Consider the following 23,206-nt stretch of genomic DNA (forward strand, 5'->3'; position numbering starts at 1 on the left):
TAATGCGAGATGAGCGCGCAACCCCAGAGTCGGTCACGACTGGACCTAATGGTCAGGGGTCCCTTTACCTTTACCTTTTTAACCGTCGGGAAAGCTGGTCAACTCTCAAGGCAGGAGAAGAGTCTCCAGCAGCGCAGCTTGGTTTTACATGTCTCCAGTAAGGCAGCCTGGTTTTCCGTCGGGGACAGAAGACAATGCGATTCTCCGCCTCTTCCCCAAGAAGAGAAACAGGAGGCCCTGCCTTGCCCACTCCCTGCTGTCCAGCTGTAGCAGCTTTCTAGGGGCCGAGCAGGAGCAGCAGGTGCTGAGCTCTGGCAGCTCAATATTGAAGCAATGCGTACCAATGTGGAAAATGCATAGGCCCTTTGGGGGCTAGTACAACTGCTGCTGCATCAACTGGGCAAATCCTGAGCTGATTGGCTTCCCTGTTCCTGACCAGGCTCTTTCGAGATTTGCATTCAAGACCAAGGTGCGTCAACATCACACACAGCCACACACTACCTCTAGCAGAGGGGCGGTGAACTTGTTGTTGCTCCTCCCTGACCATTGGGCTGCCTGACAGGCTGATGGGAGTTGGAGTCCAAGAATACCAGGAGGGTGTTTCCTCTCCCTGCACATCCTACTTGCCCTCCCTTCCTTGGGGGCATTCATTGCCTCCCCCTCTTCTTCCTTTAAAAAAACAGGTGGCTCTAAGGGTTGCCAGATGGATGCCCAACAGCTTCTAAGCCTAGGAATCCTGCTGACCTTGCACTGCTGGAGAATGGTCTTTTAGGAGCCTACCCCAGTAATTGTTTGGCTTCTGTAGGGAGTGGGGGGGGGGATGCAGTCTCTTGGGGAGGAAGCTGCTTGCAGGAAAGACACCTCTGGTTAATGGATTGTCCATCTATAGGATGAAGTGTAAACCGACCAGGAGAGCATTTTTCAAATGCAAAGCCCAGAACTCTGGTTTATACAATGTAATTGATTGAGAGGACAAGCAAAAGAATTTCCTCAAACAACACATAATTAAATAATATAATTCATTTTCACAAGAAGTGGCAAAAACCACCAGCTTGGGTGGCTTTAAATGAGGATCAGGCAACCCTGTGGAGGAGAGGTCTATCTACAGTTGTTTCCCCGAACAGCTAGGTTGAGCCTTTGTAGTGAGAGGAACTTACCTCCTACCGGTAGAACCAGATGCAGGGGGCTAATCATCAAGCTCTGCTTGTGAGCACCCAGATGTATCTGGAAAGCCCTGGGTTCTGTATTTGATGGGCAAGGTCACCCTGTACATCATCCTGCGCCCTAAGATCAGGAGAAATGGCTCTCCCTCCAACATCAGGACAAAGTCTAAACCCAGGAGCTACAGAAATGCGATTTCAGGAGAAATAATTGCCCAACAGTTACTATCAGGCTAATGTTGAAATGTGTATAAACATTAGAGGCAATTGTGGCATGGGGTGTGGTCTTTAAAGAGCACTGAATACATGTTGCTGCATGAGGAGCCCCCTAACAGCCCCGGTTCTTTGGGGCAGGCACAGTACTAAAGCTGGCTCCTCTTCACACCACCTCAGTGGCATAGCATGGGTTGCTAGTGCCCAGGGCCACATGAGGGATGGGAGGGAAGCAGGTGGAGTACACATGCACATTCAGCTGCCTAATGCCGCCCACATGCATCACCCAAGAGATCTCAGCTGCAGAGATAAGAAGAGCTGTTTTGTTGTCTGGAGAGGTCACTCCTCGTTTGCATAGAGGAGACAGTCAACAGAGCCCAGTGATGAAAGCACACCCTAACAGTTATGCACCCAGGACGACCGCTCCTGTGCCCCCTCCACGCTATGCCACTGCATCTCCTGTTAGAAAACTTATTATTGCCACATACCGATTATGCGCATTTCTGCTCGAAGAACTATGACGCTGATGTGGCAAAACAGCTGCCTTTGCCAATAGGCAAATCATACACAGTTGGTGGCTGGGCGCTTGGCTACTGGCAGCAGACACAGATAAGAAACTCTCTGCACTATAAGAAGGCAGCTTCGCTACCATGGTCTACCTCAAAGGGAGAGGTCATAACTAAGTGGTAGAGCACCTGCTTCACATGCTGTAGGTGGAAGTTCCAGGGGGCCTGGCTAAGAAAATGCCACACCTGAAGTTTCAGGAGGTGGGGCTATTACTACTGCCAGTCAAGCAGACAGTACAGAGCGAGGTAGACCAATGGCCTGCATCTCACTTGACATTGCAAATGGAAATGCCCCATAGGAAGCCATTGTGCCAGAGCAAAGGAGGCAGTTCCTCCCACAAGGGTGTGTTGTTTAAAAGGGTTGGAGAAGGGCAGAGAAGAGGCTTGTTCCCACAGCAGGCTGCCACAGTTTGGGGACTGAGAGGCACCCTTCTGCAGCTTGCCACTCTCCCCACATAGGATCACTGGTGGGGCCCAGTTCCCCAGAGTGGGTCAGTGGCATGGATATATCTAAGGCTGAAGCGTTTCTTAGCTGTGCCCTGAGGACTTCCCAGTGAGGGAGGCTGAGTGGGTAGGTGGGCTTAGCTTCCAAGGTCTTGTGATGTAGCCAGGCTGATTCTAAAATGCAAAGGAGGCAGAGATGCAGCAGCCAAAGATGCCACAAGGGCTCCTCTTCTGCCCTATTTCCAAGTGCAAGGACCTATCCAATCCATTCCTGGTCCAAACTGCACAAACAGGCAAGCTTAAACACTGAGAAGTAGTCTGTTCTCTTTTAGCCAATGCAACCTGATCCCAAGAGCAGTTCCAGAGCTTGAGCGCAGCTGCTTCTCTGGGGAGGACATAATCACACTCCACACTCCTCCCAAATGCTCCATTCCAGGCCCAACATCAGTTGCATCAGCCCCCAGAGGCACAAGCCAGAGTCCAAGAGGCACTGACAGCAACAGCAGCAGCAGCAGCCCAGAAGTACCAGAAGAGGGGAGGAGAAAAGGTTGTCCTTTGCCACACAGTCATCCTGATGGCCCATGAGCAGGACAATGCATCTGGCCACCCCAGCCTCCATGAGGACCTTTCCATGGGAAGACAGATGTGGTGCTGGGGGCAGAAGAGGCCCTTCTTTTCTCAGTCAGTCTGGCTCTGGCTCTGGAATGGAAGGAATGTAGGAATGAAATGAGCCCACGGAAAGCAGCTGCTTCATCCCCACAACTGGGGGAAAGCGAGAAAGGGGCACCTGCTGCCAGACTGAACTTCTGCTACTCTGGAATGTGCAAGCTTTAATGAGATCTAACATAAGCAGTCAAGTACAACACTTCCTGTTTGCCCAGAGTGGACACATGGGGATGTTGCTCCAGCCAGGAGGACTTCCTGTCATACCTGGTCTGGAGCATCCTCCCCCTGCATGTGACCAGGTAGATGAGAATGACCCTTGGAGACCCCATAAAAGGGTTGGTCACGCAGCCACCTTCCTCTTTCTTCTTCTTTGTTTTATTCCATCTTGATGCTTTTGCTGTGTGCTGGCTCTCAGCCAGCAGCACATGGGCTCATTCCCATATGGGATGAACTCAAACACTGTTCTGTAACTAATAGCTAACGCCTGTCTTCAGGATCATCCTGTGAACTGAATGTAAGTAAACTTCTTGTTACTTTTAAGAAAAGACTGTTGTGTCTTTATTCTTTCTAAGAGGTAACAAAGGGTATTTACCAGGAACAAACCCAATCTGGACAAGTCAGATCGGATTGCTTAAGTAAAGAGATTCAAATGAATCTACCAACTTGCTTCCTGCAACATACTGGGGAATTTAGTCTGCTACTGACTCACTAGCATGAGTGAGGGAGGATAATATTTAATCAATATATCCTCTCCTACTATCCACAACACTCCCACACTTTTGAACTCCCCAGGGCATCTTCTTCAGGGCAATGAAAAGGAGATGCATTCAGTTGCAAATATCAGTTTCTGTCCACATGGGCGTAGCCAGGGGGGCAGCTGCCCCACCCTAAATCAATTAAATATTATTAAAATCAATTAAATCAATTAAAAATACTTAACTAACCAATTGCGTTGCCAATAACTCAGTTCTTCCTCCCAACATAATGCCTGCCCCCCTCTAAAAAAAATCCTGACTACGCCCATGTCTGTCCACATTTGTAGGGCAGAAGGTGGGTGAAGAATGGCTTTAGCACTAGCTATTTCAGACCTGTCCCCATAATATGACCTAGAAGTTGCAATGAATCAAGGATGTGCTTCCCTCCACTAAGAGGTATGTTTGCTGGACAAACCTCTGATCTTTTAGCAGAGCATTGAAGAAACATTTCCAGCACCTCCCCACCTGTGGTCTGCCTGCCAGTCTCCTAAGCTAAAAGAAGTCAGCCGGCCCCCAGCAGGCTCCTCACATGCTCCCTTACCTCCATTTTGCTGTAAATCCAGCTAAGCAGCTTTGTGACCTTCGTGTAGACACCAGGCTTGTTCTTCTGGCCACAGCCAGTCCCCCAACTGGTGATGCCAGCCAAGTACCAACGGGAGCTGTCATTACAGACCAGGGGGCCTCCACTGTCACCCTGGGGCAGAGAGAGAAGGTCAGTGGGGCAAGATGGAACCAGAGGCTGGAGAGGGGTGGAGCAGAAGCCACCTGACATTTGGGTCCCCCAGGAGATGTCGGCTACAGTGGCTTGTGAGCAAGGCCCATGAAGGCACCACAAAGGGGGACTTTCCACTGCAGGCCTAGAGTTTATGACAGGATGTGTGCCCTGGGCATAACCTCTCCTCATGGCAACACAGCAGGTAGATCACCTGTCCCAACATTTTAAAGAGCTGGACAGGACTTGTAATTTATTGAGCCCTCCATCCCCAGAAAGCACAGCCTCTTAGGGACACCTCATGTCAGGGAATGGTCTGGAACTGAAGATTGGGGAATGCAGTCGCAGGCAGATCACTCCTCACAGAAGAGGAGGGGGAATATTCGCCCCCACCCCCTGCCTCCAGCATTTTCAGAAGCAGAGAGAGAGGCAGACACAGAAGCTAAACAGCTTAGGGAGGAGTTACCCAGCAACGAGATAAAGGGAGGGGGCAGCTGGAAGACACATCAATTGAGTGTGTGAGAGACCCCTCCTCCCCACAGACTTGAAGGTCCGCACAGAGAACAAAGGAGGCAGAGATGGGGAGGAACTTCCCATTGGTGTGCTCCTTGCTGCGGAAGTCGGATTCAGAGTAGGCAACTGATCTCCTTGCAGAGAGTTGCGTGTTTGTGCTTGCAACATGATGCTGTAATAAAAGGACTATAAATCTATCAACTGCTTGTTAATTCTTATCTGTGAAGCTACAGAAGGGAGAAGGGTACTCTCCACGCTTGACACCTCTGGTCAAAGCACTCCACTTGGTGCTCAGTGCACCCACCTCAGCCCCATGGCATTTGGCACTTGACTTCTGGCACCAGTGAGAAGAGGATGGGGGATGACCAACCTGAGGGCCCATGGGTACTCTTGAAATCACACCCCCTTGCCTTCTTTCAGCAAAATACCATTCTCACCTGGCAAGCATCTCTTCCCCCTTTCAAGTACCCAGCACACATCATCTGTGGGGTCAGGTAGTGGTCATAGACATTCTGGCTGTTGCAGAGTCTGTAGTCAATTATCTTCACCTCTGCCTCCCGCAACTTTGGTGATGTATTCTCTGAAATAAGCAGACCATGATGAGATGAAGGAGCTCTCCTGGGCACACCAGCACCTCCTGTTGGAGTTTGCTCTGCAGCTGGCTTGGCGTCCTCTGCACCCCTCAAGCTGCAGTTCTACAACCCATCAGATGAAGAACCCCCACCCCAATTTACCTTCATTCTCGTTTGTCTTGCCATAGCCTGTGATGTAGCAGGTCCTCCCAGGCTTGAACTTCTGATCAAACATGGGGAGGCAGGCTGGGCGGACATTGGCTGAAGCAGAAAGAGAGAGAGATTAGTTTCCCCTTGAGGGGGAGGCTGTGGGCTTGTTTCACCAAGGGACCTCAGCACCAGGAAGGCAGGGAGGTGAGATGTGGCAGCATACAGTTAGGGAGCTTTACCTGATAAGGTCAGAGGCCTCGAGAGCTTCAGCAGCGCAATGTCAAAGTCATCATGATCATCATCGTATTTGGCATTGATGATGATGTGTGAAACAGGGATGCCCGCGGTAGGCAGGTGCTTCAGGTTTGAGGCCCCAGCATACACCTTCCACTGGTCCAGGATCTTCACACTATTCCTTAGAGGCCCAAAGGATGAAATGCCACACAAGTTAGGGCAGAGTCACTTCTGCTTTTGCCCAAAGCCATCTTCCTCAGCACGAACGTGTGCTCAGAACATAAATTATGTGTGACAGGGGTGCATGTGAGAGGGAGAATGTGCTTTGGATCAGGACCGGGTGCCAGGTGATGCAGCTACTTTATCAGAAAGAGAGGCATGGAGGGGAGGCAGGGGCCAAAAAGGACAGGGCAGGGGCTGGTGGGGCTTACGTTGCAGTTGGGAGGAAGCTGCAAGCAAACCGGGGGGGGGGGATGAGGAAGAGAGTGGAGTGGGGTGACCTGTCCAGGGAAGTGGCCATGGCATCTCCTGCCTTGCAATAACAGGTGGAGTAGGCATCAGGGATGGGATGACAGAGCAGATGGTCCACTCACTTCCTTCCTGGACCTCCTGGACTTCCTTCCAGCCTGCCATGGTATCCTTCAGAACTACACGTAGCCACAGTGGAAACCCAGAAGGTCAATTTCCCCCTGCTGATGCAACCCTCCAACCCAGCCCCCACCTCGCAAGTTTTGGCCAGGGATGCCACTTACATGAAGAAGCAGTGAGCTGCTGTGAGGACCCACTGTGGGTCGATGATGGTCCCTCCACAGATATGAATCGACCCATAGTGCAGGCTCACTTGCCAAGGCCACTTGTTGATTGTTGTTTCGTTGCCTTCAACAATGCGGCCAGACATTGTTTGCCCGCAGTCTACAGGGAGAGAAGACATCCAAGAATCATAGAATTGTAGCATTGGAAGGGCAAGCAGAGAACTCTTGTGCCCCAGGAGAGCTTGTGCCCAAAATATGCCATGCTGAGATCTGGCATTGCACAGTTCCGTTGCATCACCCAAAGCTTCCTTTAACTCTTCCCCTCCTGCCCTCTCTCTCTAGTGATGTGCCACTCCCATGGCATTCTCTTCCCCTCTCTTGGCCCATGCAGGGACTTTCCTGGGACTGGGAAGCAGTAGATGGAGACAATGACAGGCAGAGAGGCAGAGCAATGGGTGCTAGTTTTGTCTCCATCCCCCTCCCCCTCCCAGATGAGTTTCACAATAGCAACACGGAGACCAAGGAGGAGGAAGCTCAAAGCCAGGCCCACTCTCTGGGCTGCATATGAGAAGACAGGTACATAAGTAGGTGGTGAGGGTGACCAAGGTGAGTATTTGCCCTAATAGACCATCCACCACTGGAGGCTCCTATTTCTCACTTACACATCTCTGCTGTGCTGGGCCCATGGTGCTTCTGTGTTTCCAGTACGTTTCCGAGCACAATTCAAAGTGTTGGTGCTGACCTTTAAAGCCCTAAACGGCCTCGGTCCTGTATACCTGAAGGAGCGTCTCCACCCCCACCATTCAGCCCGGACACTGAGATCCAGCACTGAGGGCCTTGTGGCGGTTCCCTCGTTGCGAGAAGTGAGGTTACAGGGAACCAGACAGAGGGCCTTCTCGGTACTGGCACCCGCCCTGTGGAACGCCCTCCCAGCAGATGTCAGGGCAATAAGTAACTACTTTCAGAAGAGAGCTGAAGGCGGCCCTGTTTAGGGAAGTTTTTAATGTTTGATGCTGTACTGTTTTTAATATTCGGTTGGAAGCCGCCCAGAGTGGCTGGGGAAACCCAGCCAGATGGGTGGGGTATAAATAATAAATATATTATTATTATTATTATTATTATTATTATTATTATTATTATTATTTAGGGGTGGAGAGGGAAGAACTTCTATTCAAAGGGGTGATGGTATGGATGGTGACCCGGAAACTGCAATTAATCCAGAATGCGGCAGCTAGACTAGTGACTGGGAGCAGCCGCCGGGACCACATAACACCAGTCCTGAGAGATCTACACTGGCTCCCAGTACGTTTCCGAGCACAATTCAAGGTGTTGGTACTGACCTTTAAAGCCCTAAACGGCCTTGGTCCTGTATACCTGAAGGAGCATCTTCACCCCCATCGTTTAGCCCGGACACTGAGATCTAGTGCCGAGGGTCTTCTGGTGGTTCCCTCACTGCGAGAAGCAAAGCTACAAAGAAGCAGGCAGAGGGCCTTTTCGGTAGTGGCGCCCGCCCTGTGGAACGCCCTCCCATTGGAGGTCAAGGAGATAAACAACTACCTGACATTTAGAAAACACCTAAAGGCAGCCCTGTTTAGGGAAGTTTTTAATCTGTGATATTTTAATGTATTTTGCTATTTGTTGGAAGCCGCCCAGAGTGGTGGGGGAAACCCAGCCAGATGGGCGGGGTATAAATAATAATAATAATAATAATAATAATAATAATAATAATAATAATAATAATGGGACTGGGCAATGTATGGTCAGGCAGGGATCACTTCAGGGTAGCTCACAGCTCAGTCTCTTGGGTATAGCAATGGAAATAACATAAGATCCAGGAGGGGACCCTCCCCACCTACCTCCCCTCCCACCTATATAATAGCAAAGTCTCCTTACTTGTGCATCGGAGGGAAACATACTTTCCAGTGCCACATTGGGACCTTCAGGAGAGATGAAAACAGACTCTGTTAGGTTTCAGAGGATGGGTCCAGCAGGCTGCAGAGTCAACACAATGTGACCTCCTGGCTAAGAGAATCGAGGTGCAGTAGGATCATGTCTCCAGGAACCAGCCAGCCAGCCACCTAACTTACACATGTGCCAGGAAGGACCACATTCCTCCTGAACCACAAATGGGCTTTCTGAGCACCTGTGTGCCCAGAATAAGCAGGCTTGGCTAGAACAGGCATGGAAAGGGATCTCCATTCCTGTGCTAGACAGTCCAGGGAATCAATGATCCAAACAGTGCCCAGGCAAAGGCCGATGCCAAGGGGAGAAAGGAGTGCCTCATCCATCAGGTGAGTTTCCCCAACTTTGTGTTATCCTCCCAGCAGTTTAATCTAAGAGACAGTGGCTTTCTCAAGGCCTCCTTGGCTAAGGGAGGATTTGAGCCACCTCGCTTCTCAGCATTTTTCATGGTTCCACTGACTCTCTTAAACCAGACTTTTCGAGGGTTAAGGGGCCCCAGTCAACATATAATAATCCTGGCAGATTTAGCTGGAGTTCTTTTGCCATTTCTAGTTCTTAGCTAAATAAAGCACATTTATAAGAGTTGTGGGATGGCAACCTCACATGCTCCAATATGTATCAGGTGAGCCCTTGAAATGGCCATTTCCTCATTGCAGTTCAGAGGGGCAGACTCTAGCCAACAAATTGCCTCCCCTGTCTTGGGAGGTGGGGTCAACAAAACACTCAGTTAAGCAATAATTGTTAATTTATGTTCTGGAACTCACACATTTTAAGGTGTGAAAAGTCTCATCTCTCACAGCTCCTTTGATGTTAGGGATTATGTTCTTTAAAGGGAAGTAATGCCTTGAATAATTTTGCATAGCAGATGGCACCAAGTCAGGAAGCACATGGTAAACTGATCTCCTGTGAAATTCACAGCTCCAGCTAACAACATCTTTGTAATGTGGCCTGAGAGAGACACAAATCTGAGGGATCTTTCTGTACACACACACACACACACACACACACACACACACACACACACACACACACCATTTAAACAATTTTCAAAAATAACACAAGACTATATATGATAACCACACAGAAATCATGTAATTTAGGGTTAGATTCAGATTCCAGACACATGTAGAATAGACCCAAGGAAGATCATGGGACTTAAGTTAGTCATGAAGAATTGATGGTTAAGCATGACGGGAAGTCTGGAACCAACACACAGGAAGGTGCCCTAGACCAGACCAGATCAGTACATTCATTCACGTAGCCAAGCAGCTGTCCAGGGTCTTGGACAGTGGGGGACGGTGGGGTGTTTTTCCTTGATACTTTCCACTATAGCAGGGTGATCCAATATGTGGCCCTCAAGGCCTTTTTTGGCACCCTCTGCAACATTTGACCCCCACACACCCAGCCCTTGCACTGCCTTCCCAAAGCCAGTTAAGTGAGTCACTGGACTTTGTAAAGGAAGGGTGAGAGCTCCGACAGGGTCCTAGAGTCCTCCAAACTCCTTAAAGGCTAGTTAACACTTTCCTAGCTTTGGGAAGGAAGGTGTGGGCATCAATATTTTGCCTCGCTGCACCAACACCATCCTGCACATGCAGCAAGGCAGTGTATGGCCTGCGGGTTCCATGTCGAAGTATGATTGCAACCCAGTTGGGACACCTTCAACTAGAGGGTACTCTTGTACTGAACTTCCCTGCAGGAAGAGGCCCATCCAGGATTGCATGATGAGTTGTTGTATGGCAGGAAGATCTAAGGATACCTGGATTTGGGGTGGATTTGTGGCAATGGAAGGATGCAGCCCTTGGCATTCTGGCTAGGCAAGCAAGAGAGGGAAGAAGCTGGAATCGTACTCATTCTAGTAATCCCTCTCCCCCCACCAATGCAATGCTTAAATTATGTGTGTGCGGTGTGTGTGTGTAGATGCATTTAATGAAATCTACAAGCCCCATCCCCTGACTCACCCAAATTTTAGTCAAACCATGCCCCCTAATACAAGCTTCTAGAACAGGGGTCAGCAAACTTTTTCAGCAGGGGGCCAGTCCACTGTCCCTCAGACCTTGTGGGGGGGCGGACTATATTTTTTTGGGGGGGATATGAACGGATTCCTATGCCCCACAAATAACCCAGAGATGCATTTTAAATAAAAGGACACATTCTACTCATGTAAAAACATGCTGATTCCCAGACCGTCCGCAGGCCGGATTTAGAAGGCGATTGGGCCGCATCCGGCCCCCGGGGCTTAGTTTGGGGATACCTGTTCTAGAAATAGTCACTGGGATCTGTCACAGTTTGTTTATGACAATAGCAGAGCCAGTCCTATCATTTAGTATGGGGACACACCTGACTCAAGCGGCAGATGCTGGAAAGTGACAATGAGCTGGTGGAGAAAGAGCTGTGTGTACCACAGAGTCAGTTCTGCATCCCCTAAGCTCACTTCCTGCCCTCAGGTGCAGTGGAGGGCATGGCCTCTTCTCCAGTGTTGAAAGAAGATTCAACAGCCAGTTTGGTTGGATTCTGTATCAGAAATGGGGTGGGGATGGAGGGTGGGAGTTGCAATATCTAGACCTTTGCCTCAGGCACGAACATCTCCTGGGCAGGCCCCAGGATTGGAGAGGGGCCAGTGCAGCCCCACCGCCAGTCTACAAAGGGGCAATCAATAACAGCCTACCAAGCTTAGCAAGGGGCTGCTACCCTGTCCCAGAATCTCACTGATAGGAGGAAAGGGCTGCCCTCTCCCCTTTCCAAAGGCCACCCCTTGCTCCCTTACCTGCTGAGGCTCTGCTGGATTGTGCTGTTCATTTCTCCGGCTGTGAAGCTGTTCCCAGACCACGAGAGAGGGGCATAATCTGTTAGAGAGGCACTGGGGAGACAAAGGAGGCCGTGTTCAGGATGCAAGAGCCGACCTTTAGGGCACAAGGCCTATCTTGGGGCAGCCCCAGCATGTGTTTGTACTAAACAGAGGCAGTGGAAGGGGCACATGTGGATGAGATGGAAGGTGGAGGGGTGTCTAGCAGGGGCTGCCTCTGAGGGCAGCAGAGGGATGTCACCCCCACCTGGGCCTCCACTGCCTGAGAGAGGGGGCGCCCCACACAGAATCACAGAATTGTAGAGATGGAAGGGACCCCGAGGGTCATCTAGTCCAAACCCCTGCAGTGCAGGAATCTCAACTGAAGCATCCAGGGTCATCCAGCCTCTGCTTAAAAACCTCCAAGGAAGGAGACTCCACCACCTCCTGAGGGAGACTGTTCCACTGTCGAACAGCTCTTACTGTCAGAAAGTTTTTTCATATGCTTAGTTGGAATCTCCTTTCTTGTAACTTGAAGCCATTGGTTCGAGTCCTACCTTCCAGAGCAGGAAGAAACGAACTTGCTCCCCCTTTCCAGGCTAAACATACCCAGCTCCTTCAACCATTCCTCATAAGGCAGCGACCCTTTGATCTCCTTTTTTGCTGGGAGAAGCAGGTAAGCCACACACCCTCCCTGTGGGGTGGCAGCGAGGAGGCGCCTGGCGGCAGATGTTCTGGAAACTACCCGAAGAGGAGGAGGGTTGCCTGCTGGTCTGCGCTCCTGCCTGCCTGCCTGCTTGCTGGGGCACGCCGCCCCCACCCAGGACTTACTTGATGAATCCGAGTTGCTGGCAGGTCTTCCTGGATAAATCATCTGTCCAGTCTTTGCTGCACACGGGCAGCCACCGCTTCTGGGGCCCCGAGTAGACCTGGAGAAAGGACTCGTTCCCGGCGAAGCGCACTGCAGAGCCGGAGAGGAGGAGCCAGTGAGGACCACGAGGAAGAAGAGGAGGAGGAAGACTTAGCCCTGCGGTGGCAACGCTTCGAGCGCCTTGCTCGCTGGAGTAAGCAGGCGACCCGGCCGAGGCCTCCTTTCCCGACCCGGCGAGCACTTGCCCGGCCCCGGCTCCCCAGGTCGCCCCCCCAACCCTCCCTTCGCACCCCCGGGGAAGGCATTACCGCAGTCCAGCTCGTCGCTCCGCTGAGAGCATTCGGCGACCCCATTGCAGCGCACCGCGTGGCTGTCGCATTTCTCGGCCGGCTCCTTGTAGACGATGCCGGTGCCAGAGCGCCAGAACAAGACTGCGAGGGGCGGAGAGAGAGGGGGAGAGAGATTAATGATTCCCACCGCCTTTTCTTTTAGCTGAGCTGCATTTGACAGATTGTCTCGGCTTCGAAGTTTATCTGGGTTTACGCGCCCGTGTTCTTTGTCCACCAGGTGTCAGGAAAGCTCCAGCAACCAGCAGAGGGAAGCTGTTATGCCCTAAAGGGAATTCCAAGCCTTCAGAAAACACCGCCTCCCTTGTCAGGGCTGCTGCCCTTCGTGATCCTCGTGACCTCCCGAGGATAACGAGGACACTCTTCCCACACACTGAGTTGTGGTCAAAGTGAGCATGGCGATCCCTCATAAACTAAATGACACCAAAAGTGCTTCTATATTAGATGCTGACCACACTCGGTTCATTTTAAAAAACAACAACAAGGCACCTGCGTGATAAAATCATCAAAAGGTAATTGGGAAGGTGAAAAGAGCCCTGCAGCTGCATCAGGCCCAAGGCCCAACCGGTCTATGGCAACGGTCAACTTTATGCAGGATCTGAGAGCCACGGCAGTCCTCTCTCCCCTTCTAATTCCCAGCAACTGGCATTTACTGTATCCAATACTGGAAGTTCCCCCAATGCTATCCTTGTGCTCCTCTCATGTTCATTAGCTTGCAGAAAATTCTGCTTAAAAATATAGGTGAAGGAAACAAAAGCATAATCTATACAAGTGTGGATCGCCTTTGGCCAAGGCTTTTTTTTGCAGCTGGGACTCACTGGGACTCAGTTCCAGCACCTCGCAGGTGAGCACTATTGCCATTATAAGAGAACAAGAGAAGTGTTCGTGGCAAGTTCCTGCAGAACTTTTTCTAGAACAATAGCACTGACTTTCGCGCTGTGCTTACTGCCTTGTGACATATGTGCTGGGCAGGAGAGCCCAACACATCACTTTCACAATTACCTTCCTGGTCAGTGCCATTTTTGCGGCACAGGTTTTTTGAACCTGACCTTATGCTAAAATGTTTGTTTGTTTTTGTTTTGCCTATAAAAAAAGATTCATGCAGTGGAGCTCAAATGGAAACATTTTAGGGTTTTTTTTTTAATAATTACAAAAATATTTCCCAATTAGCACCATTTTAGGAGTGACAGCCTCCTCATATTTTAATGAGTGCCAAAACACCTATATTAGAAAAACAACAACTCAGTAATAGCGCTTAAATGAAAAATCCTTTTATGTACAATGTCCAAAAATGTTTTTCTTTTTAAAAACCTGCACTGCTAAAGCCACACTGATCAGGTGACAGCCACTCCCTTTCCTGTACAGATGGCTATGCCATGGTATGGAATGGGAGTAGAACACAGTGGGGTGTGCGCACACAACAAGTGTGGGACCCTAGTCTGAAGCATGGAAAGTCAGTTGCCACAGCCATGGGTGTACCCAGCATGGGGCAGGGGGGTGCAGCTGCCCCCCCTAGAAGGCCAAACCACGGGCCCGACTAGGGAAGCAAATACCCTGCGCAGGCGCCCTGCTTGCTGACACGGGAGGGGAGGGGGGAGGAAACGCTGCTGGTGCCGCGACTCCGCGGCTCCTCGGCGGCGGCTCCTCCTCTCAGCCTGCCCTGCCTACATTTGCACCAATTCCCACCCACTAAAGCCTTCGCGCCTCCCAATGGAAAGCCCTGCCGGGCGGCAACCTCTCCTGCTTAAGAGTTCTGCTGGGCTGGCAAGCGAAGGAGACGCGGCTCCCTGCATTGGTTGCAGCCGCTGCCGCGCTCTACCTCCCGGTAGGCTGCACTGCGATCGTTGGCATCGCGGGCTGGGAATCGCCCCCTTCCCCCCTCCGCACCTCCCTACCCCCCCCCTGAGTTAGGAGTTGCTACTGAGACTCCTCCTGGGCCGGGAGAGGAAGTGCACCGACAGGAGCCAGTTCAGCCTCGGTGGGTGTTTGCGCCGGATTGCCGGCGGCAGGAGTAGCCCAGTGGCAGTAACCCTTCCTCGCTGCCCCCCCACCCCCAGCAATAGGAAAGGAGCTGCCTTGGGGGGCGGCACAGCTCTCCGCTCCCCCTGCGTGCATTGCCCTCTCCGGGCATTGGCTGCTGTTTCCTTCTTTGCAATGCGCCCCCCCTCAGCCGCTCTCCATTGCTGCCCCTGCCGAGAGAGGGGCATTGAGGGCGGGGGAGCCGCTGCCACCGCCGTAGGGTCACAGCTTTGGGGGGCTCTCTCGCCTGCGCTGCGCCACCCCACCTTTCCCATCTTTTGCTCCCTTGCGATGGGGAGGCGGCAGTGGCAGCTTCTTCTTCTTCTTTGAGGATCTCAGCTTGGCAGGGGGGGTCCCCAGTATCCTCCCAGGCCACGGGGGGATGGCCCCCCAGGACTAGCAGACCTCTGAGCTCCTTCCCCATCCCAGATATATAGGGTGGGAACTGGCAAGGCTTTGGGGGGACCTGGAGGAGGGAAAGCGGGGCCCAAAGGGGTTTTTTCAGGGGGGTGGCTAGCCGTAAATGGATGGGAGCGGTGTCTTCAGAGCAGGGCCATCTTAAGCATACCTGGCGCACTGTCACTGTGGTGTGATGGATCCCTCTGGTACCCCCACCCTGCCCCGTTTCCCGGCGCGGCGGGCGCAGCTCACTGCACGGCTGCCACCTGGAGGGCCAGAGCCCTGCGCAACCCAGCCTGGCCGTAGGGCTGGCCCTGGGGCAGGGGGTGCTGCCCGCCCCCTGTTGCGACGCCCCTGTACGCGGCGGAGGCGGCCCCAGGCCCGCGCGCCTCCGGAAAGCAGCCTGAAGCCGCTGAACAGCTGAGAGGCGCGCCTGGGGCGGCCTCTGCCGCGCCTCTAAGCGGGCACACTGGCACCCCTGGTGGCCTGGCGCCCTGTGCCACCGGGCCCGGGCCTAGAGACGACCCTGCTTCAGAGCAGGGGAATTTCGTGTGAGAGAGTTTAGGGGGTTCATTTAGCGGCTGCAGCCGCCGCCGAGTCGTCGGGCGCGCTGGCCCTGTAGCACCGCCCACATTCCCACTTTGTGCCCCCTCCCCTCCCGTGCCTTGGCCCCGCCCTTGAACAACCATGGCTTGCCCCCCCTAGTCTTGATCCTGGGTACGCCCCTGGCCACAGCATGCATAACTTGCTGAGAAGATCAACAAATGGGCAGCCTTAGGAGCCACCCTCTTGTGGCCATCCAGCAGAAGGAGGATGGGATGAATGCCAAGGAAAGAGAGCCTGGCCTGCAGCTGCTCCCCCAACTTCTCTCCTCTCCCTTCCGAACTGTTGACTCCGAAACAGAAGAGAAAGAGAAGAAGGCTCCAGCCAGTGTGTCCTTGTGAGGAAATGTGGGCTCTCAGCCAATTTTCAAAGGAAGGGAGGAGCCATGAATCCAGGTCACATCTAAAACTGGGCGGGGAGTTCTCAAGACAGGCTTGCCAGAGTCAGAATCCTGAAAAATGGGGCAGCCAGTAACACCATGTCATTTGCATTTATTTGCCTGTTCAAACTGCTTGTTGCCTTTGCGTTGCTTCCTCATTTTAAAATTGCAACAGGTAAGCCTCTTGGGCTGCGTATACACACCATACATTTAAAACACATGACTTCCCCCAAAGAATCCTGTGAACTTTAGTTCATTCCCGCAGAGCTACAATGCCCAGAACCTTTAACAAACTACAGTTCCCATAATTCTTTGGGGGAGGTCATGTACTTCAAACGTATGGTGGGTACATAGTCTGAAGAACGTGAAAGAGGAGCAAGGAAGAAGAACTCACGCAGGTGTAAGGGACAGCAGGGCCCTCCCATGAGCCACAGGACTCTCAGCTCTTCAAAACAGATGGAAGAACCCCAAGGGCCACATTTACCCACCCACCAGGGTATCTGTCATGTTTCCTGCCCTGCAGCAGAAGGAAGGCGAGATGACCCTTGGGTTGTTGTGTGTCTTCTGATGCTGCAGCACATACAGGTGAAACTTGAAAAATTAGAATATCGTCGAAAAGTGCATTTATTTCAGTAATGCAACTTAAAAGGTGAAACCAATATATGAGATAGATACATGACATGCAAAGCTAGATATATCAAGCCTTTATTTGTTGTAATTGTAATTATTTGTCGTTAGGCGGGTCAATTATAAATGGAATGTAATTAATGAAATGTAATAGTGATGTTTATTTTTGTATTATTGTAACTATTTGTTTTATTACTGTGGAATTTCCAAAAGAAAGCATTTGTAAAAATTAAAAGAAAAAATAGAAAATAATAAGTAGCATTACTGAAATAAAAGCACTTTTCGACGATATTCTAATTTTCCGAGTTTCACCTGTACAGGCCCCTCAGCCAAGTATTTGGTTTCTGGCTCAGTCCCTCCTTGTCATACTGTGATTAGTTATTTACTCTCACACCCAAACAGCACCCCAGGAGAGAGAGAACAGAAACTTCTACACACAAACACATACCAAAACAACCTCCCCCATCTGGCAAAATCCAGATATTTCAGACTACAACTCCCATAATCCCCAGGCAGAATGGCTATGCTAGCTGGGACTGATGGGAGTTGTAGTCCAAACAATTTGGGGTGGTAGACTAGAGGTTTGGAAAGAAAAGATTCTGTAAATTCATCCCCACCCCCCCAAAAAAATAAACGTTAGAGGGGAAATAATATATGTAAACCTAAACAACCTGATTTCTCAAAATAAAAAAATATGAGAAGACAGGACTTCTCTACCTCTCAAGGCCCCTGTGTGTTCTGCCTAAGGACACACAGAGAAATAGGTAACTACAGCTGGTTTTTGTAGTTCCAGAGATGGGGGGAATCAGCCACTGTGTATTTCTTCTTCCCAAGGCTCTCTGGTAAAACCCGATGCCTGCCTAGCACCTAAAACAACCTCACTTGAATGTCTTCTCCATCCTTCCCCCACTCTGTTTTAAGACTGCAGCCAGATGGAGACTCCATAGCTTCAACATAAGCCCCAAAAGTTCTCTCTCTCCCCAGTTCGTTTGCCATCTAGCCTCAGGTCTGGAGATCTCAAAAGCTCGCACTCTGTTTTGTAATATTTTGATTGCCCCAATATGAATTTGAGGGAAAATATATTCAGGGATATTTTTAAAAAATATCCCATAAATTGTATGAGATCTGCCCTCTTCTTCAAGCAGGATGTTCATTCCCAGGAATGAAGGAAGAGCAGAGACACGTTCCTTCCACACCACAAACGAGAGGAGAAGGACTCACATAGCAGAATGAGGGCCATCAGAAGCACAATGAGGATTGAGATGCAGACAATGAGGGCCAACCTCTTCTGGCCCATCCTCCAAGATGCCTTGAATGTTGGAGTGGAGGAGGCTGTGGTTGGAGAAAGAAAAAAACCCAGATTGGTTACAATTATGAAGTACCCCTAAAAACATCCAGCTTTGCTATGGTTAAGTCTGCACCACAGAAGGAAATTTGGGGAGAGAGACTCCATTACAGAAAACCAGACTCACATGTCCAAGCAAAACTGAGTTGCAAGGAGCATCATGCTAAATTAATTTGTCTCCTTTGGCTAAAGCCTGGACCATTCCTCCCTTATCATTTGTAAATTTAAATGTAGAACTCCTTTTACAATATTCAACAAAGATATGGTGTCCATCCTTCTGCCCACAATTACTAATCAAGAAATTTCAATAGTCTAAGGCTCAAGCAGAGCCCAAAATATATGTTAAGCTTTTCACTCATCTCTCCTGGACAACAGAATTAGATTTTCCAAGAAGACATTTTGCAAGCTTTTTTTTAAAAGCCAAACTCGTATTAACTAGCACCGTTTTAAAATCTTTACACCAATCCACTGTCAGGAAAGCAGGATTTATAGTCTTTGTTTCTGTATTAATTTCTGAAGGCCAATTAGGTTCCTCATTCTTGGGGAGACCTGCTTCCTTCCATCCCCTGACTGTGCTCATTTCTTCCTTCTCAGTTGCGTTACCCTGAAATCTCAGAAGTCAAGAAGAGGAGGGGATGAGTTAACACTTTGCCTTTCTCCATTAGCCATTTGAAAAGTGCAGGTGTTCTTGACTCTGCCAGTCCTGCCTGGGATATACCATCCAGACTCCTCCACCTTCCATCAGGTGGCTTCATTCTCCCCCACCCCACCCTCCATCTTACCCCTTGAGCTCTCACGAGCCATGCAGGGCACAGGACCCAGTCTGGAGTCTGTAGGGTAGGGTCTGAAGGCAACTCCTCGAATGGTCTCTTCTGGTGGGGGAGGTTGGGCCACGATGGGCAGGACAGATGATGGGGCACAAGGGCTGGGATTCAGGTTGGCATGATGCACGGTTGGAGTTTCCTGCAGGTAAAAAGGGTTCAGACTGAATAAAGGGTTCTGAAAAGGGTTTCGGATAATAGCTATTTCTCTGAAGGAGCCAAAGGTCAACATGACTGAGGCCTCACTCATGTTGGAGAAGGTCCCAGCTTCAATCTCTGGCATCTCCAGGTGGGGCTAAGATTGTCCACTGTCTGTAATTCTGCACTGCCAATCAGTGTATAGAATACTGAATGTTCTGACATATACTCAGCTTCCTATGCTCAGCTCTTAATGTTCATCAATAGCAATGGAGAAATCCCACCATTTTTAGTAGGTCTGACCTTGAAGGCTAGTAGAGAAGCATCAAAGCAGAGATGCCTCCATTGCAGGACCTGCCTGCCCACAAAGTGAGGTGAGGGGCAGGGCTGGATTAACCATTAAGCAAAATAAGCACATGCTTAGGGCATCAAGGGAAGGGGGAGGCACCACCATTGCCAGATTTTTAGCATTAATGGTCATAAATTATCCAGCTGAGCATTCATTTTCTCACTTGAAGTATATTTAAAAATCCCAACAGAATGACTATGCAACAAGGCAGGCTGGATTCCTTATCTCTACTAAGTATAGAAGCAGATGTGTTGTGTAAGATTGGTTTTGAGGATCTGATCAAAGACTTTGCAATTAGAAAAAAGTAGGAGAATACCCCCCCCAATATAAATAAAGTGAAAGTGTACAAAAATAAACATTATTTTCCATCTCGCTGCAGGTTTCATTTTGAAAAATTAAATTAAATTTTATGGTTTATTATTGTTTATATTTTGAATTAGACATATATGGGGGCACCAAAATCTTTTAAGTGCTTAGGCCAGGAGTCCAGGCTGCACAGGGACCTCCAGAAATGTTTTCTTAAGCTGCTTCTTCAAGGGATGGGAACACAGGGCATCTTTGCAAAGAAGTCACCTGATCGATTCTGGTGTGACCTGTGTGTGTGTGCATCTAGTTACTGAAGATGGCTCCCCCTCAATGAGGCCACCTTGTTGAGTCAATCATTAGTATCTGTTTGAGCAACCAAGGGAGGGGGGATTGGGTACTTCAGTTCATGCACTTCCTTCCCTGGAAAGGCAGTGGCTGCCCCAACCTTTGCTTTGGGAACACACCTATAATAGCCAAGGACCAATTATTTGCATCTGCTTGCTACTGTCTTCCTTGTGGGCAAAGGCGGGCAGGTCTCGAGCAAGAAGCCTGGGGTGCCTCCAGCCTGTTACCTTTCCAGGAGGGATTCAAATGTGTATGGGAACTTTAGGTTTGCACAGTTAAAGTGAATTAAGGGGCTCTGTCACTCTAGCACAGAAAATCCACTTCAAGAAAGCATCGAACTTTTTGCAGTTTGGAAAGTGACAGTGAAAAGCACTGGAAATGTGGGGTGATTGAATGTAGAGACACCCTGCAAGCAAAGGATGAATTCAGGATAAATGCCAGCTGTTGTATAACAAATCATAGGGAAGGCTCAACCAGACTAAGTCCACATCCACATCATCTATTCAAAATATTCTTATATCACTTTAACAGTCTTGGAGAATCCTGGGGATTGTAGTTTGTTAAGGATGGTGGATCTATGAAGCCCACACCCTTAGCAAACTACAGTTCCCAGGATTCTTTGAGGGAAGCCATGGCTGTTAAAGTGTTGTAAGGGTACTTTCAATGGATTGCGTGGATCTAACAGTAGTCTAACAACTGCATTAGCTTTATGCAAACAAACCAGGGCAAATAGATGCTTCATGTACAGGTCATCTGGAAGAGTCCAAAGTCAGAAATGTCTACTCACACAGGGTCAGGACCCCGTAGGCTCACTCAAGGCCAAGTTGTCAAGACAGAGGAAGCAGATCTGGGAGTATTTATAGCTGACAGTGGCACCCAATTGGCCCTCTGCTGTCATTTGACTTCCTAGGCCGGGAGGCTTATGGGCTGTTCTGTTCATGCTGTTAGAAATATAAAAGTTTAATGTAGTGAGTGCAATGTGTTACTTTGTATTCTGTTCTTAGTAATGTTTATATGTAACTACTTTTAAGACTGTTCTGCAGTAAAGCTTTGAAACTCATTCTTGGGGCAGAAAGCTCAGTTATCCAGGTCAGGATTCAGATTCAGGGATTTTGCTGAATGACTCCAACATGTGCCCCCAGCCGAAACGATCTGCAATTCTACCCCTTGGCCCTGCAGCAACTCTGGTAGTGCAGGGAGCAGGTGACCAGCAGTGACTGAGAAACGATGATCCCAGTTCCAACCTGGCACTTTTCTAAATGCAGAGATGCCTCCCAGGGCCATGGAATGCTGCTGGGCCATCATGTCACAACCAGGTGGAAAATTCTCTCTCTCTGATTCACTAACAACCTTATTAACTGGATCACCATCATCTTTTCCACAAGCTGCTGCTAGTCCTGCTGTGGGGCTTATAAGCCTGGTGTTGTGGGTGGTGAAATGAGAGGGAGGAGGAGGTTTCACTCCCACACTCCTATGTCACTGCTGCAATTCAGTTTGTAGGGTCTCTCTCCCATTACTGTTTTTAAGGGGAAATGAAATGGCCGAGGGACCCAGCCCCAGACCTCCTGTGTCATCCCATCTCCTTTTTGGCCCCAATGCAAGCTTTGGTTGGGTCCTGACGAGCTCCAAGGGGGCTTCTCAGTCATCAATGTAATGTATAGGGAAAGGCAGCCCTCATGTCAAAGAAGAGGCAGAAGAACAGGGAACTGGCTATTTCTCCAAGGGGAAATAGTTCCTCCTCAAGGCAAAGGAGGCACAGCCAGACCTTTCTGATTTCTAAGCTTTTGTCAGAGGGCCAGATAGAAACTGCCTTCTGACTGTCAGCACAGCTTCCAAAGACCTGTTTCCTGTGCATCAATACTTGAAGTTCTGGTGGATTTTCAGGTCTAGGATCTTTGGGCTGATCCTAAAAGGTGCTGAGCAACATGAAGTCAGTGTGCAGAGGCTTCCACTGAGTTGTGGGGCTAAATATATATAAGCAGACATGGACACACACCCAGGCTGAACTGCTTCCCTCCTCCTAAAAAAGGGTGTGAATTGCTTGCACCCCTGGTCACAGCAGAAAGAGGGCAATTAGATATTTGGCACAGACCCCCACCCACATCCTTTGGTCTAATTGGGAGGCAGGGGGAAGAAGCCCCCATCCATGAGGCCCACCTACCAATGCAAGCACCTTGGGGTTCTCCTTGCAGCTGCCCCAAACCATCTGCAAGCACCACACCAGCCTCAGGACAGCTACCCTGAAGTCCTGCACTTTTACCACCACCCGCAGCAGCAATCCTGATTATTCAGCTCCGGGAAGAGGAAAACAGTGGCTGTTGACCAAACAGTGGCTGTTGACCAAACATGAAAAGGGGGCAGAGGAGAGCACCAGGATGCTTTGGCTCCTGGCCTGGCAGGTCTGAAAAGTTGCCAGAAAGTAGTAGGGGGTGGGGAGATTGCGCAGCATCTCCCCCAGGATACTGTAAGGAGCAATGGGCTTTGGTAACGAAGGGAGCTTGAGGTTCAGTCTTAGGAAGAAGAGCTTGCAAAGAATATTGCACATTGGGCTAAGAAAACAAGTAGGGCTGGGCAGTATCTGGTTTTCAACTTCAGGATACAGGTATATCCCCAGCAACTGCCCCAGGATGCCAGCTGGTGGTGCTGAGGCTGCGAGGAAGGGATTCCCAACACATAGAAAACAAGGAAGTATCAGGATAGGGGGAGCAGCCTTGTCTGTTTTGTCAGCCCCACAAGTGAGGTCTTTTTGCCCAGCTGGGATTCTCAGGACAAGGCTCAAGTCCACCTCCCCCCACCTCCAGGCTGTTTCAATCAGTCTCTGCCCCCCACCCTATGACCTCCACACCACATCAAGGCCCCTTCATCTCCTCCTCTGTTGACTTACCAGGCACGGTGGTCTCCCTTCCATGGCCTCTTCTCTCTGCCAGGAGCTCTGGGTCACTGCCACCTCCCAGTACCCATGGCGAACTACCAAGGGTGGTTCGCTCTTCCTGCTCACTCTTGGGCTGTGGATACCAGCCAACCCAACGGAGTGGTGACTGTTCCAAATGGGGAGTCTGTCCGTCCGTCCGTCAGGCCTGCCTGCCTGCTTAGCTCACTCCCTGTTAGCTGTGTGGCAACCACAGATGGAATCCAGGGAAGAAACTGGACCAACCTGAAGCACTGCTGCTCAGCTC

At 50.2% G+C, this 23,206-nt stretch overlaps 1 protein-coding gene across 2 annotated transcripts; it reads right to left on the reverse strand.

Moving 5' to 3' along the window:
• Nucleotides 1-1,000: 1,000 nt before the first annotated feature.
• On the reverse strand, nucleotides 1,001-23,121 carry TMPRSS13 (transmembrane serine protease 13). 2 transcript variants are annotated; one of them, XM_088658063.1, is made up of 14 exons: nucleotides 22,915-23,121; nucleotides 18,854-19,034; nucleotides 17,948-18,058; nucleotides 12,661-12,783; nucleotides 12,313-12,442; nucleotides 11,464-11,556; nucleotides 8,631-8,674; nucleotides 6,738-6,897; nucleotides 6,579-6,632; nucleotides 5,991-6,166; nucleotides 5,764-5,862; nucleotides 5,467-5,609; nucleotides 4,346-4,498; nucleotides 2,917-3,082 (listed from the first exon to the last, which is right to left on the reverse strand). In XM_088658063.1, exons 1-14 carry the CDS (start codon nucleotides 22,936-22,938, stop codon nucleotides 3,062-3,064), a joined length of 1,512 nt encoding a protein of 503 aa, XP_088514189.1. In that variant the 5' UTR covers nucleotides 22,939-23,121; the 3' UTR covers nucleotides 2,917-3,061. The 2 variants fall into 2 exon arrangements, with proteins under 2 accessions (XP_034994909.2, XP_088514189.1); XM_035139018.3 differs by lacking the exon at nucleotides 6,579-6,632 and having other exon boundaries at nucleotides 1,001-3,082; nucleotides 22,915-23,081.
• Nucleotides 23,122-23,206: the final 85 nt, after the last annotated feature.

Source organism: Zootoca vivipara, chromosome 14, assembly GCF_965207765.1.
Source record: "Zootoca vivipara chromosome 14, rZooViv2.hap1.1, whole genome shotgun sequence".
Lineage (NCBI taxonomy): Eukaryota > Metazoa > Chordata > Lepidosauria > Squamata > Lacertidae > Zootoca > Zootoca vivipara.

Coding starts and splice junctions, on each gene's coding strand:
- TMPRSS13 (XM_088658063.1), bottom strand. CDS start 22,938: ATGGAAGGGAGACCACCGTGCCTG. Junction 8,675..11,463: donor ATCCAGCAGAGCCTCAGCAG/GTAAGGGAGCAA, acceptor TCTCTCCTGAAG/GTCCCAATGTGGCACTGGAA. Junction 6,898..8,630: donor TGTTTCCCTCCGATGCACAA/GTAAGGAGACTT, acceptor CTCTCCCTGTAG/ACTGCGGGCAAACAATGTCT.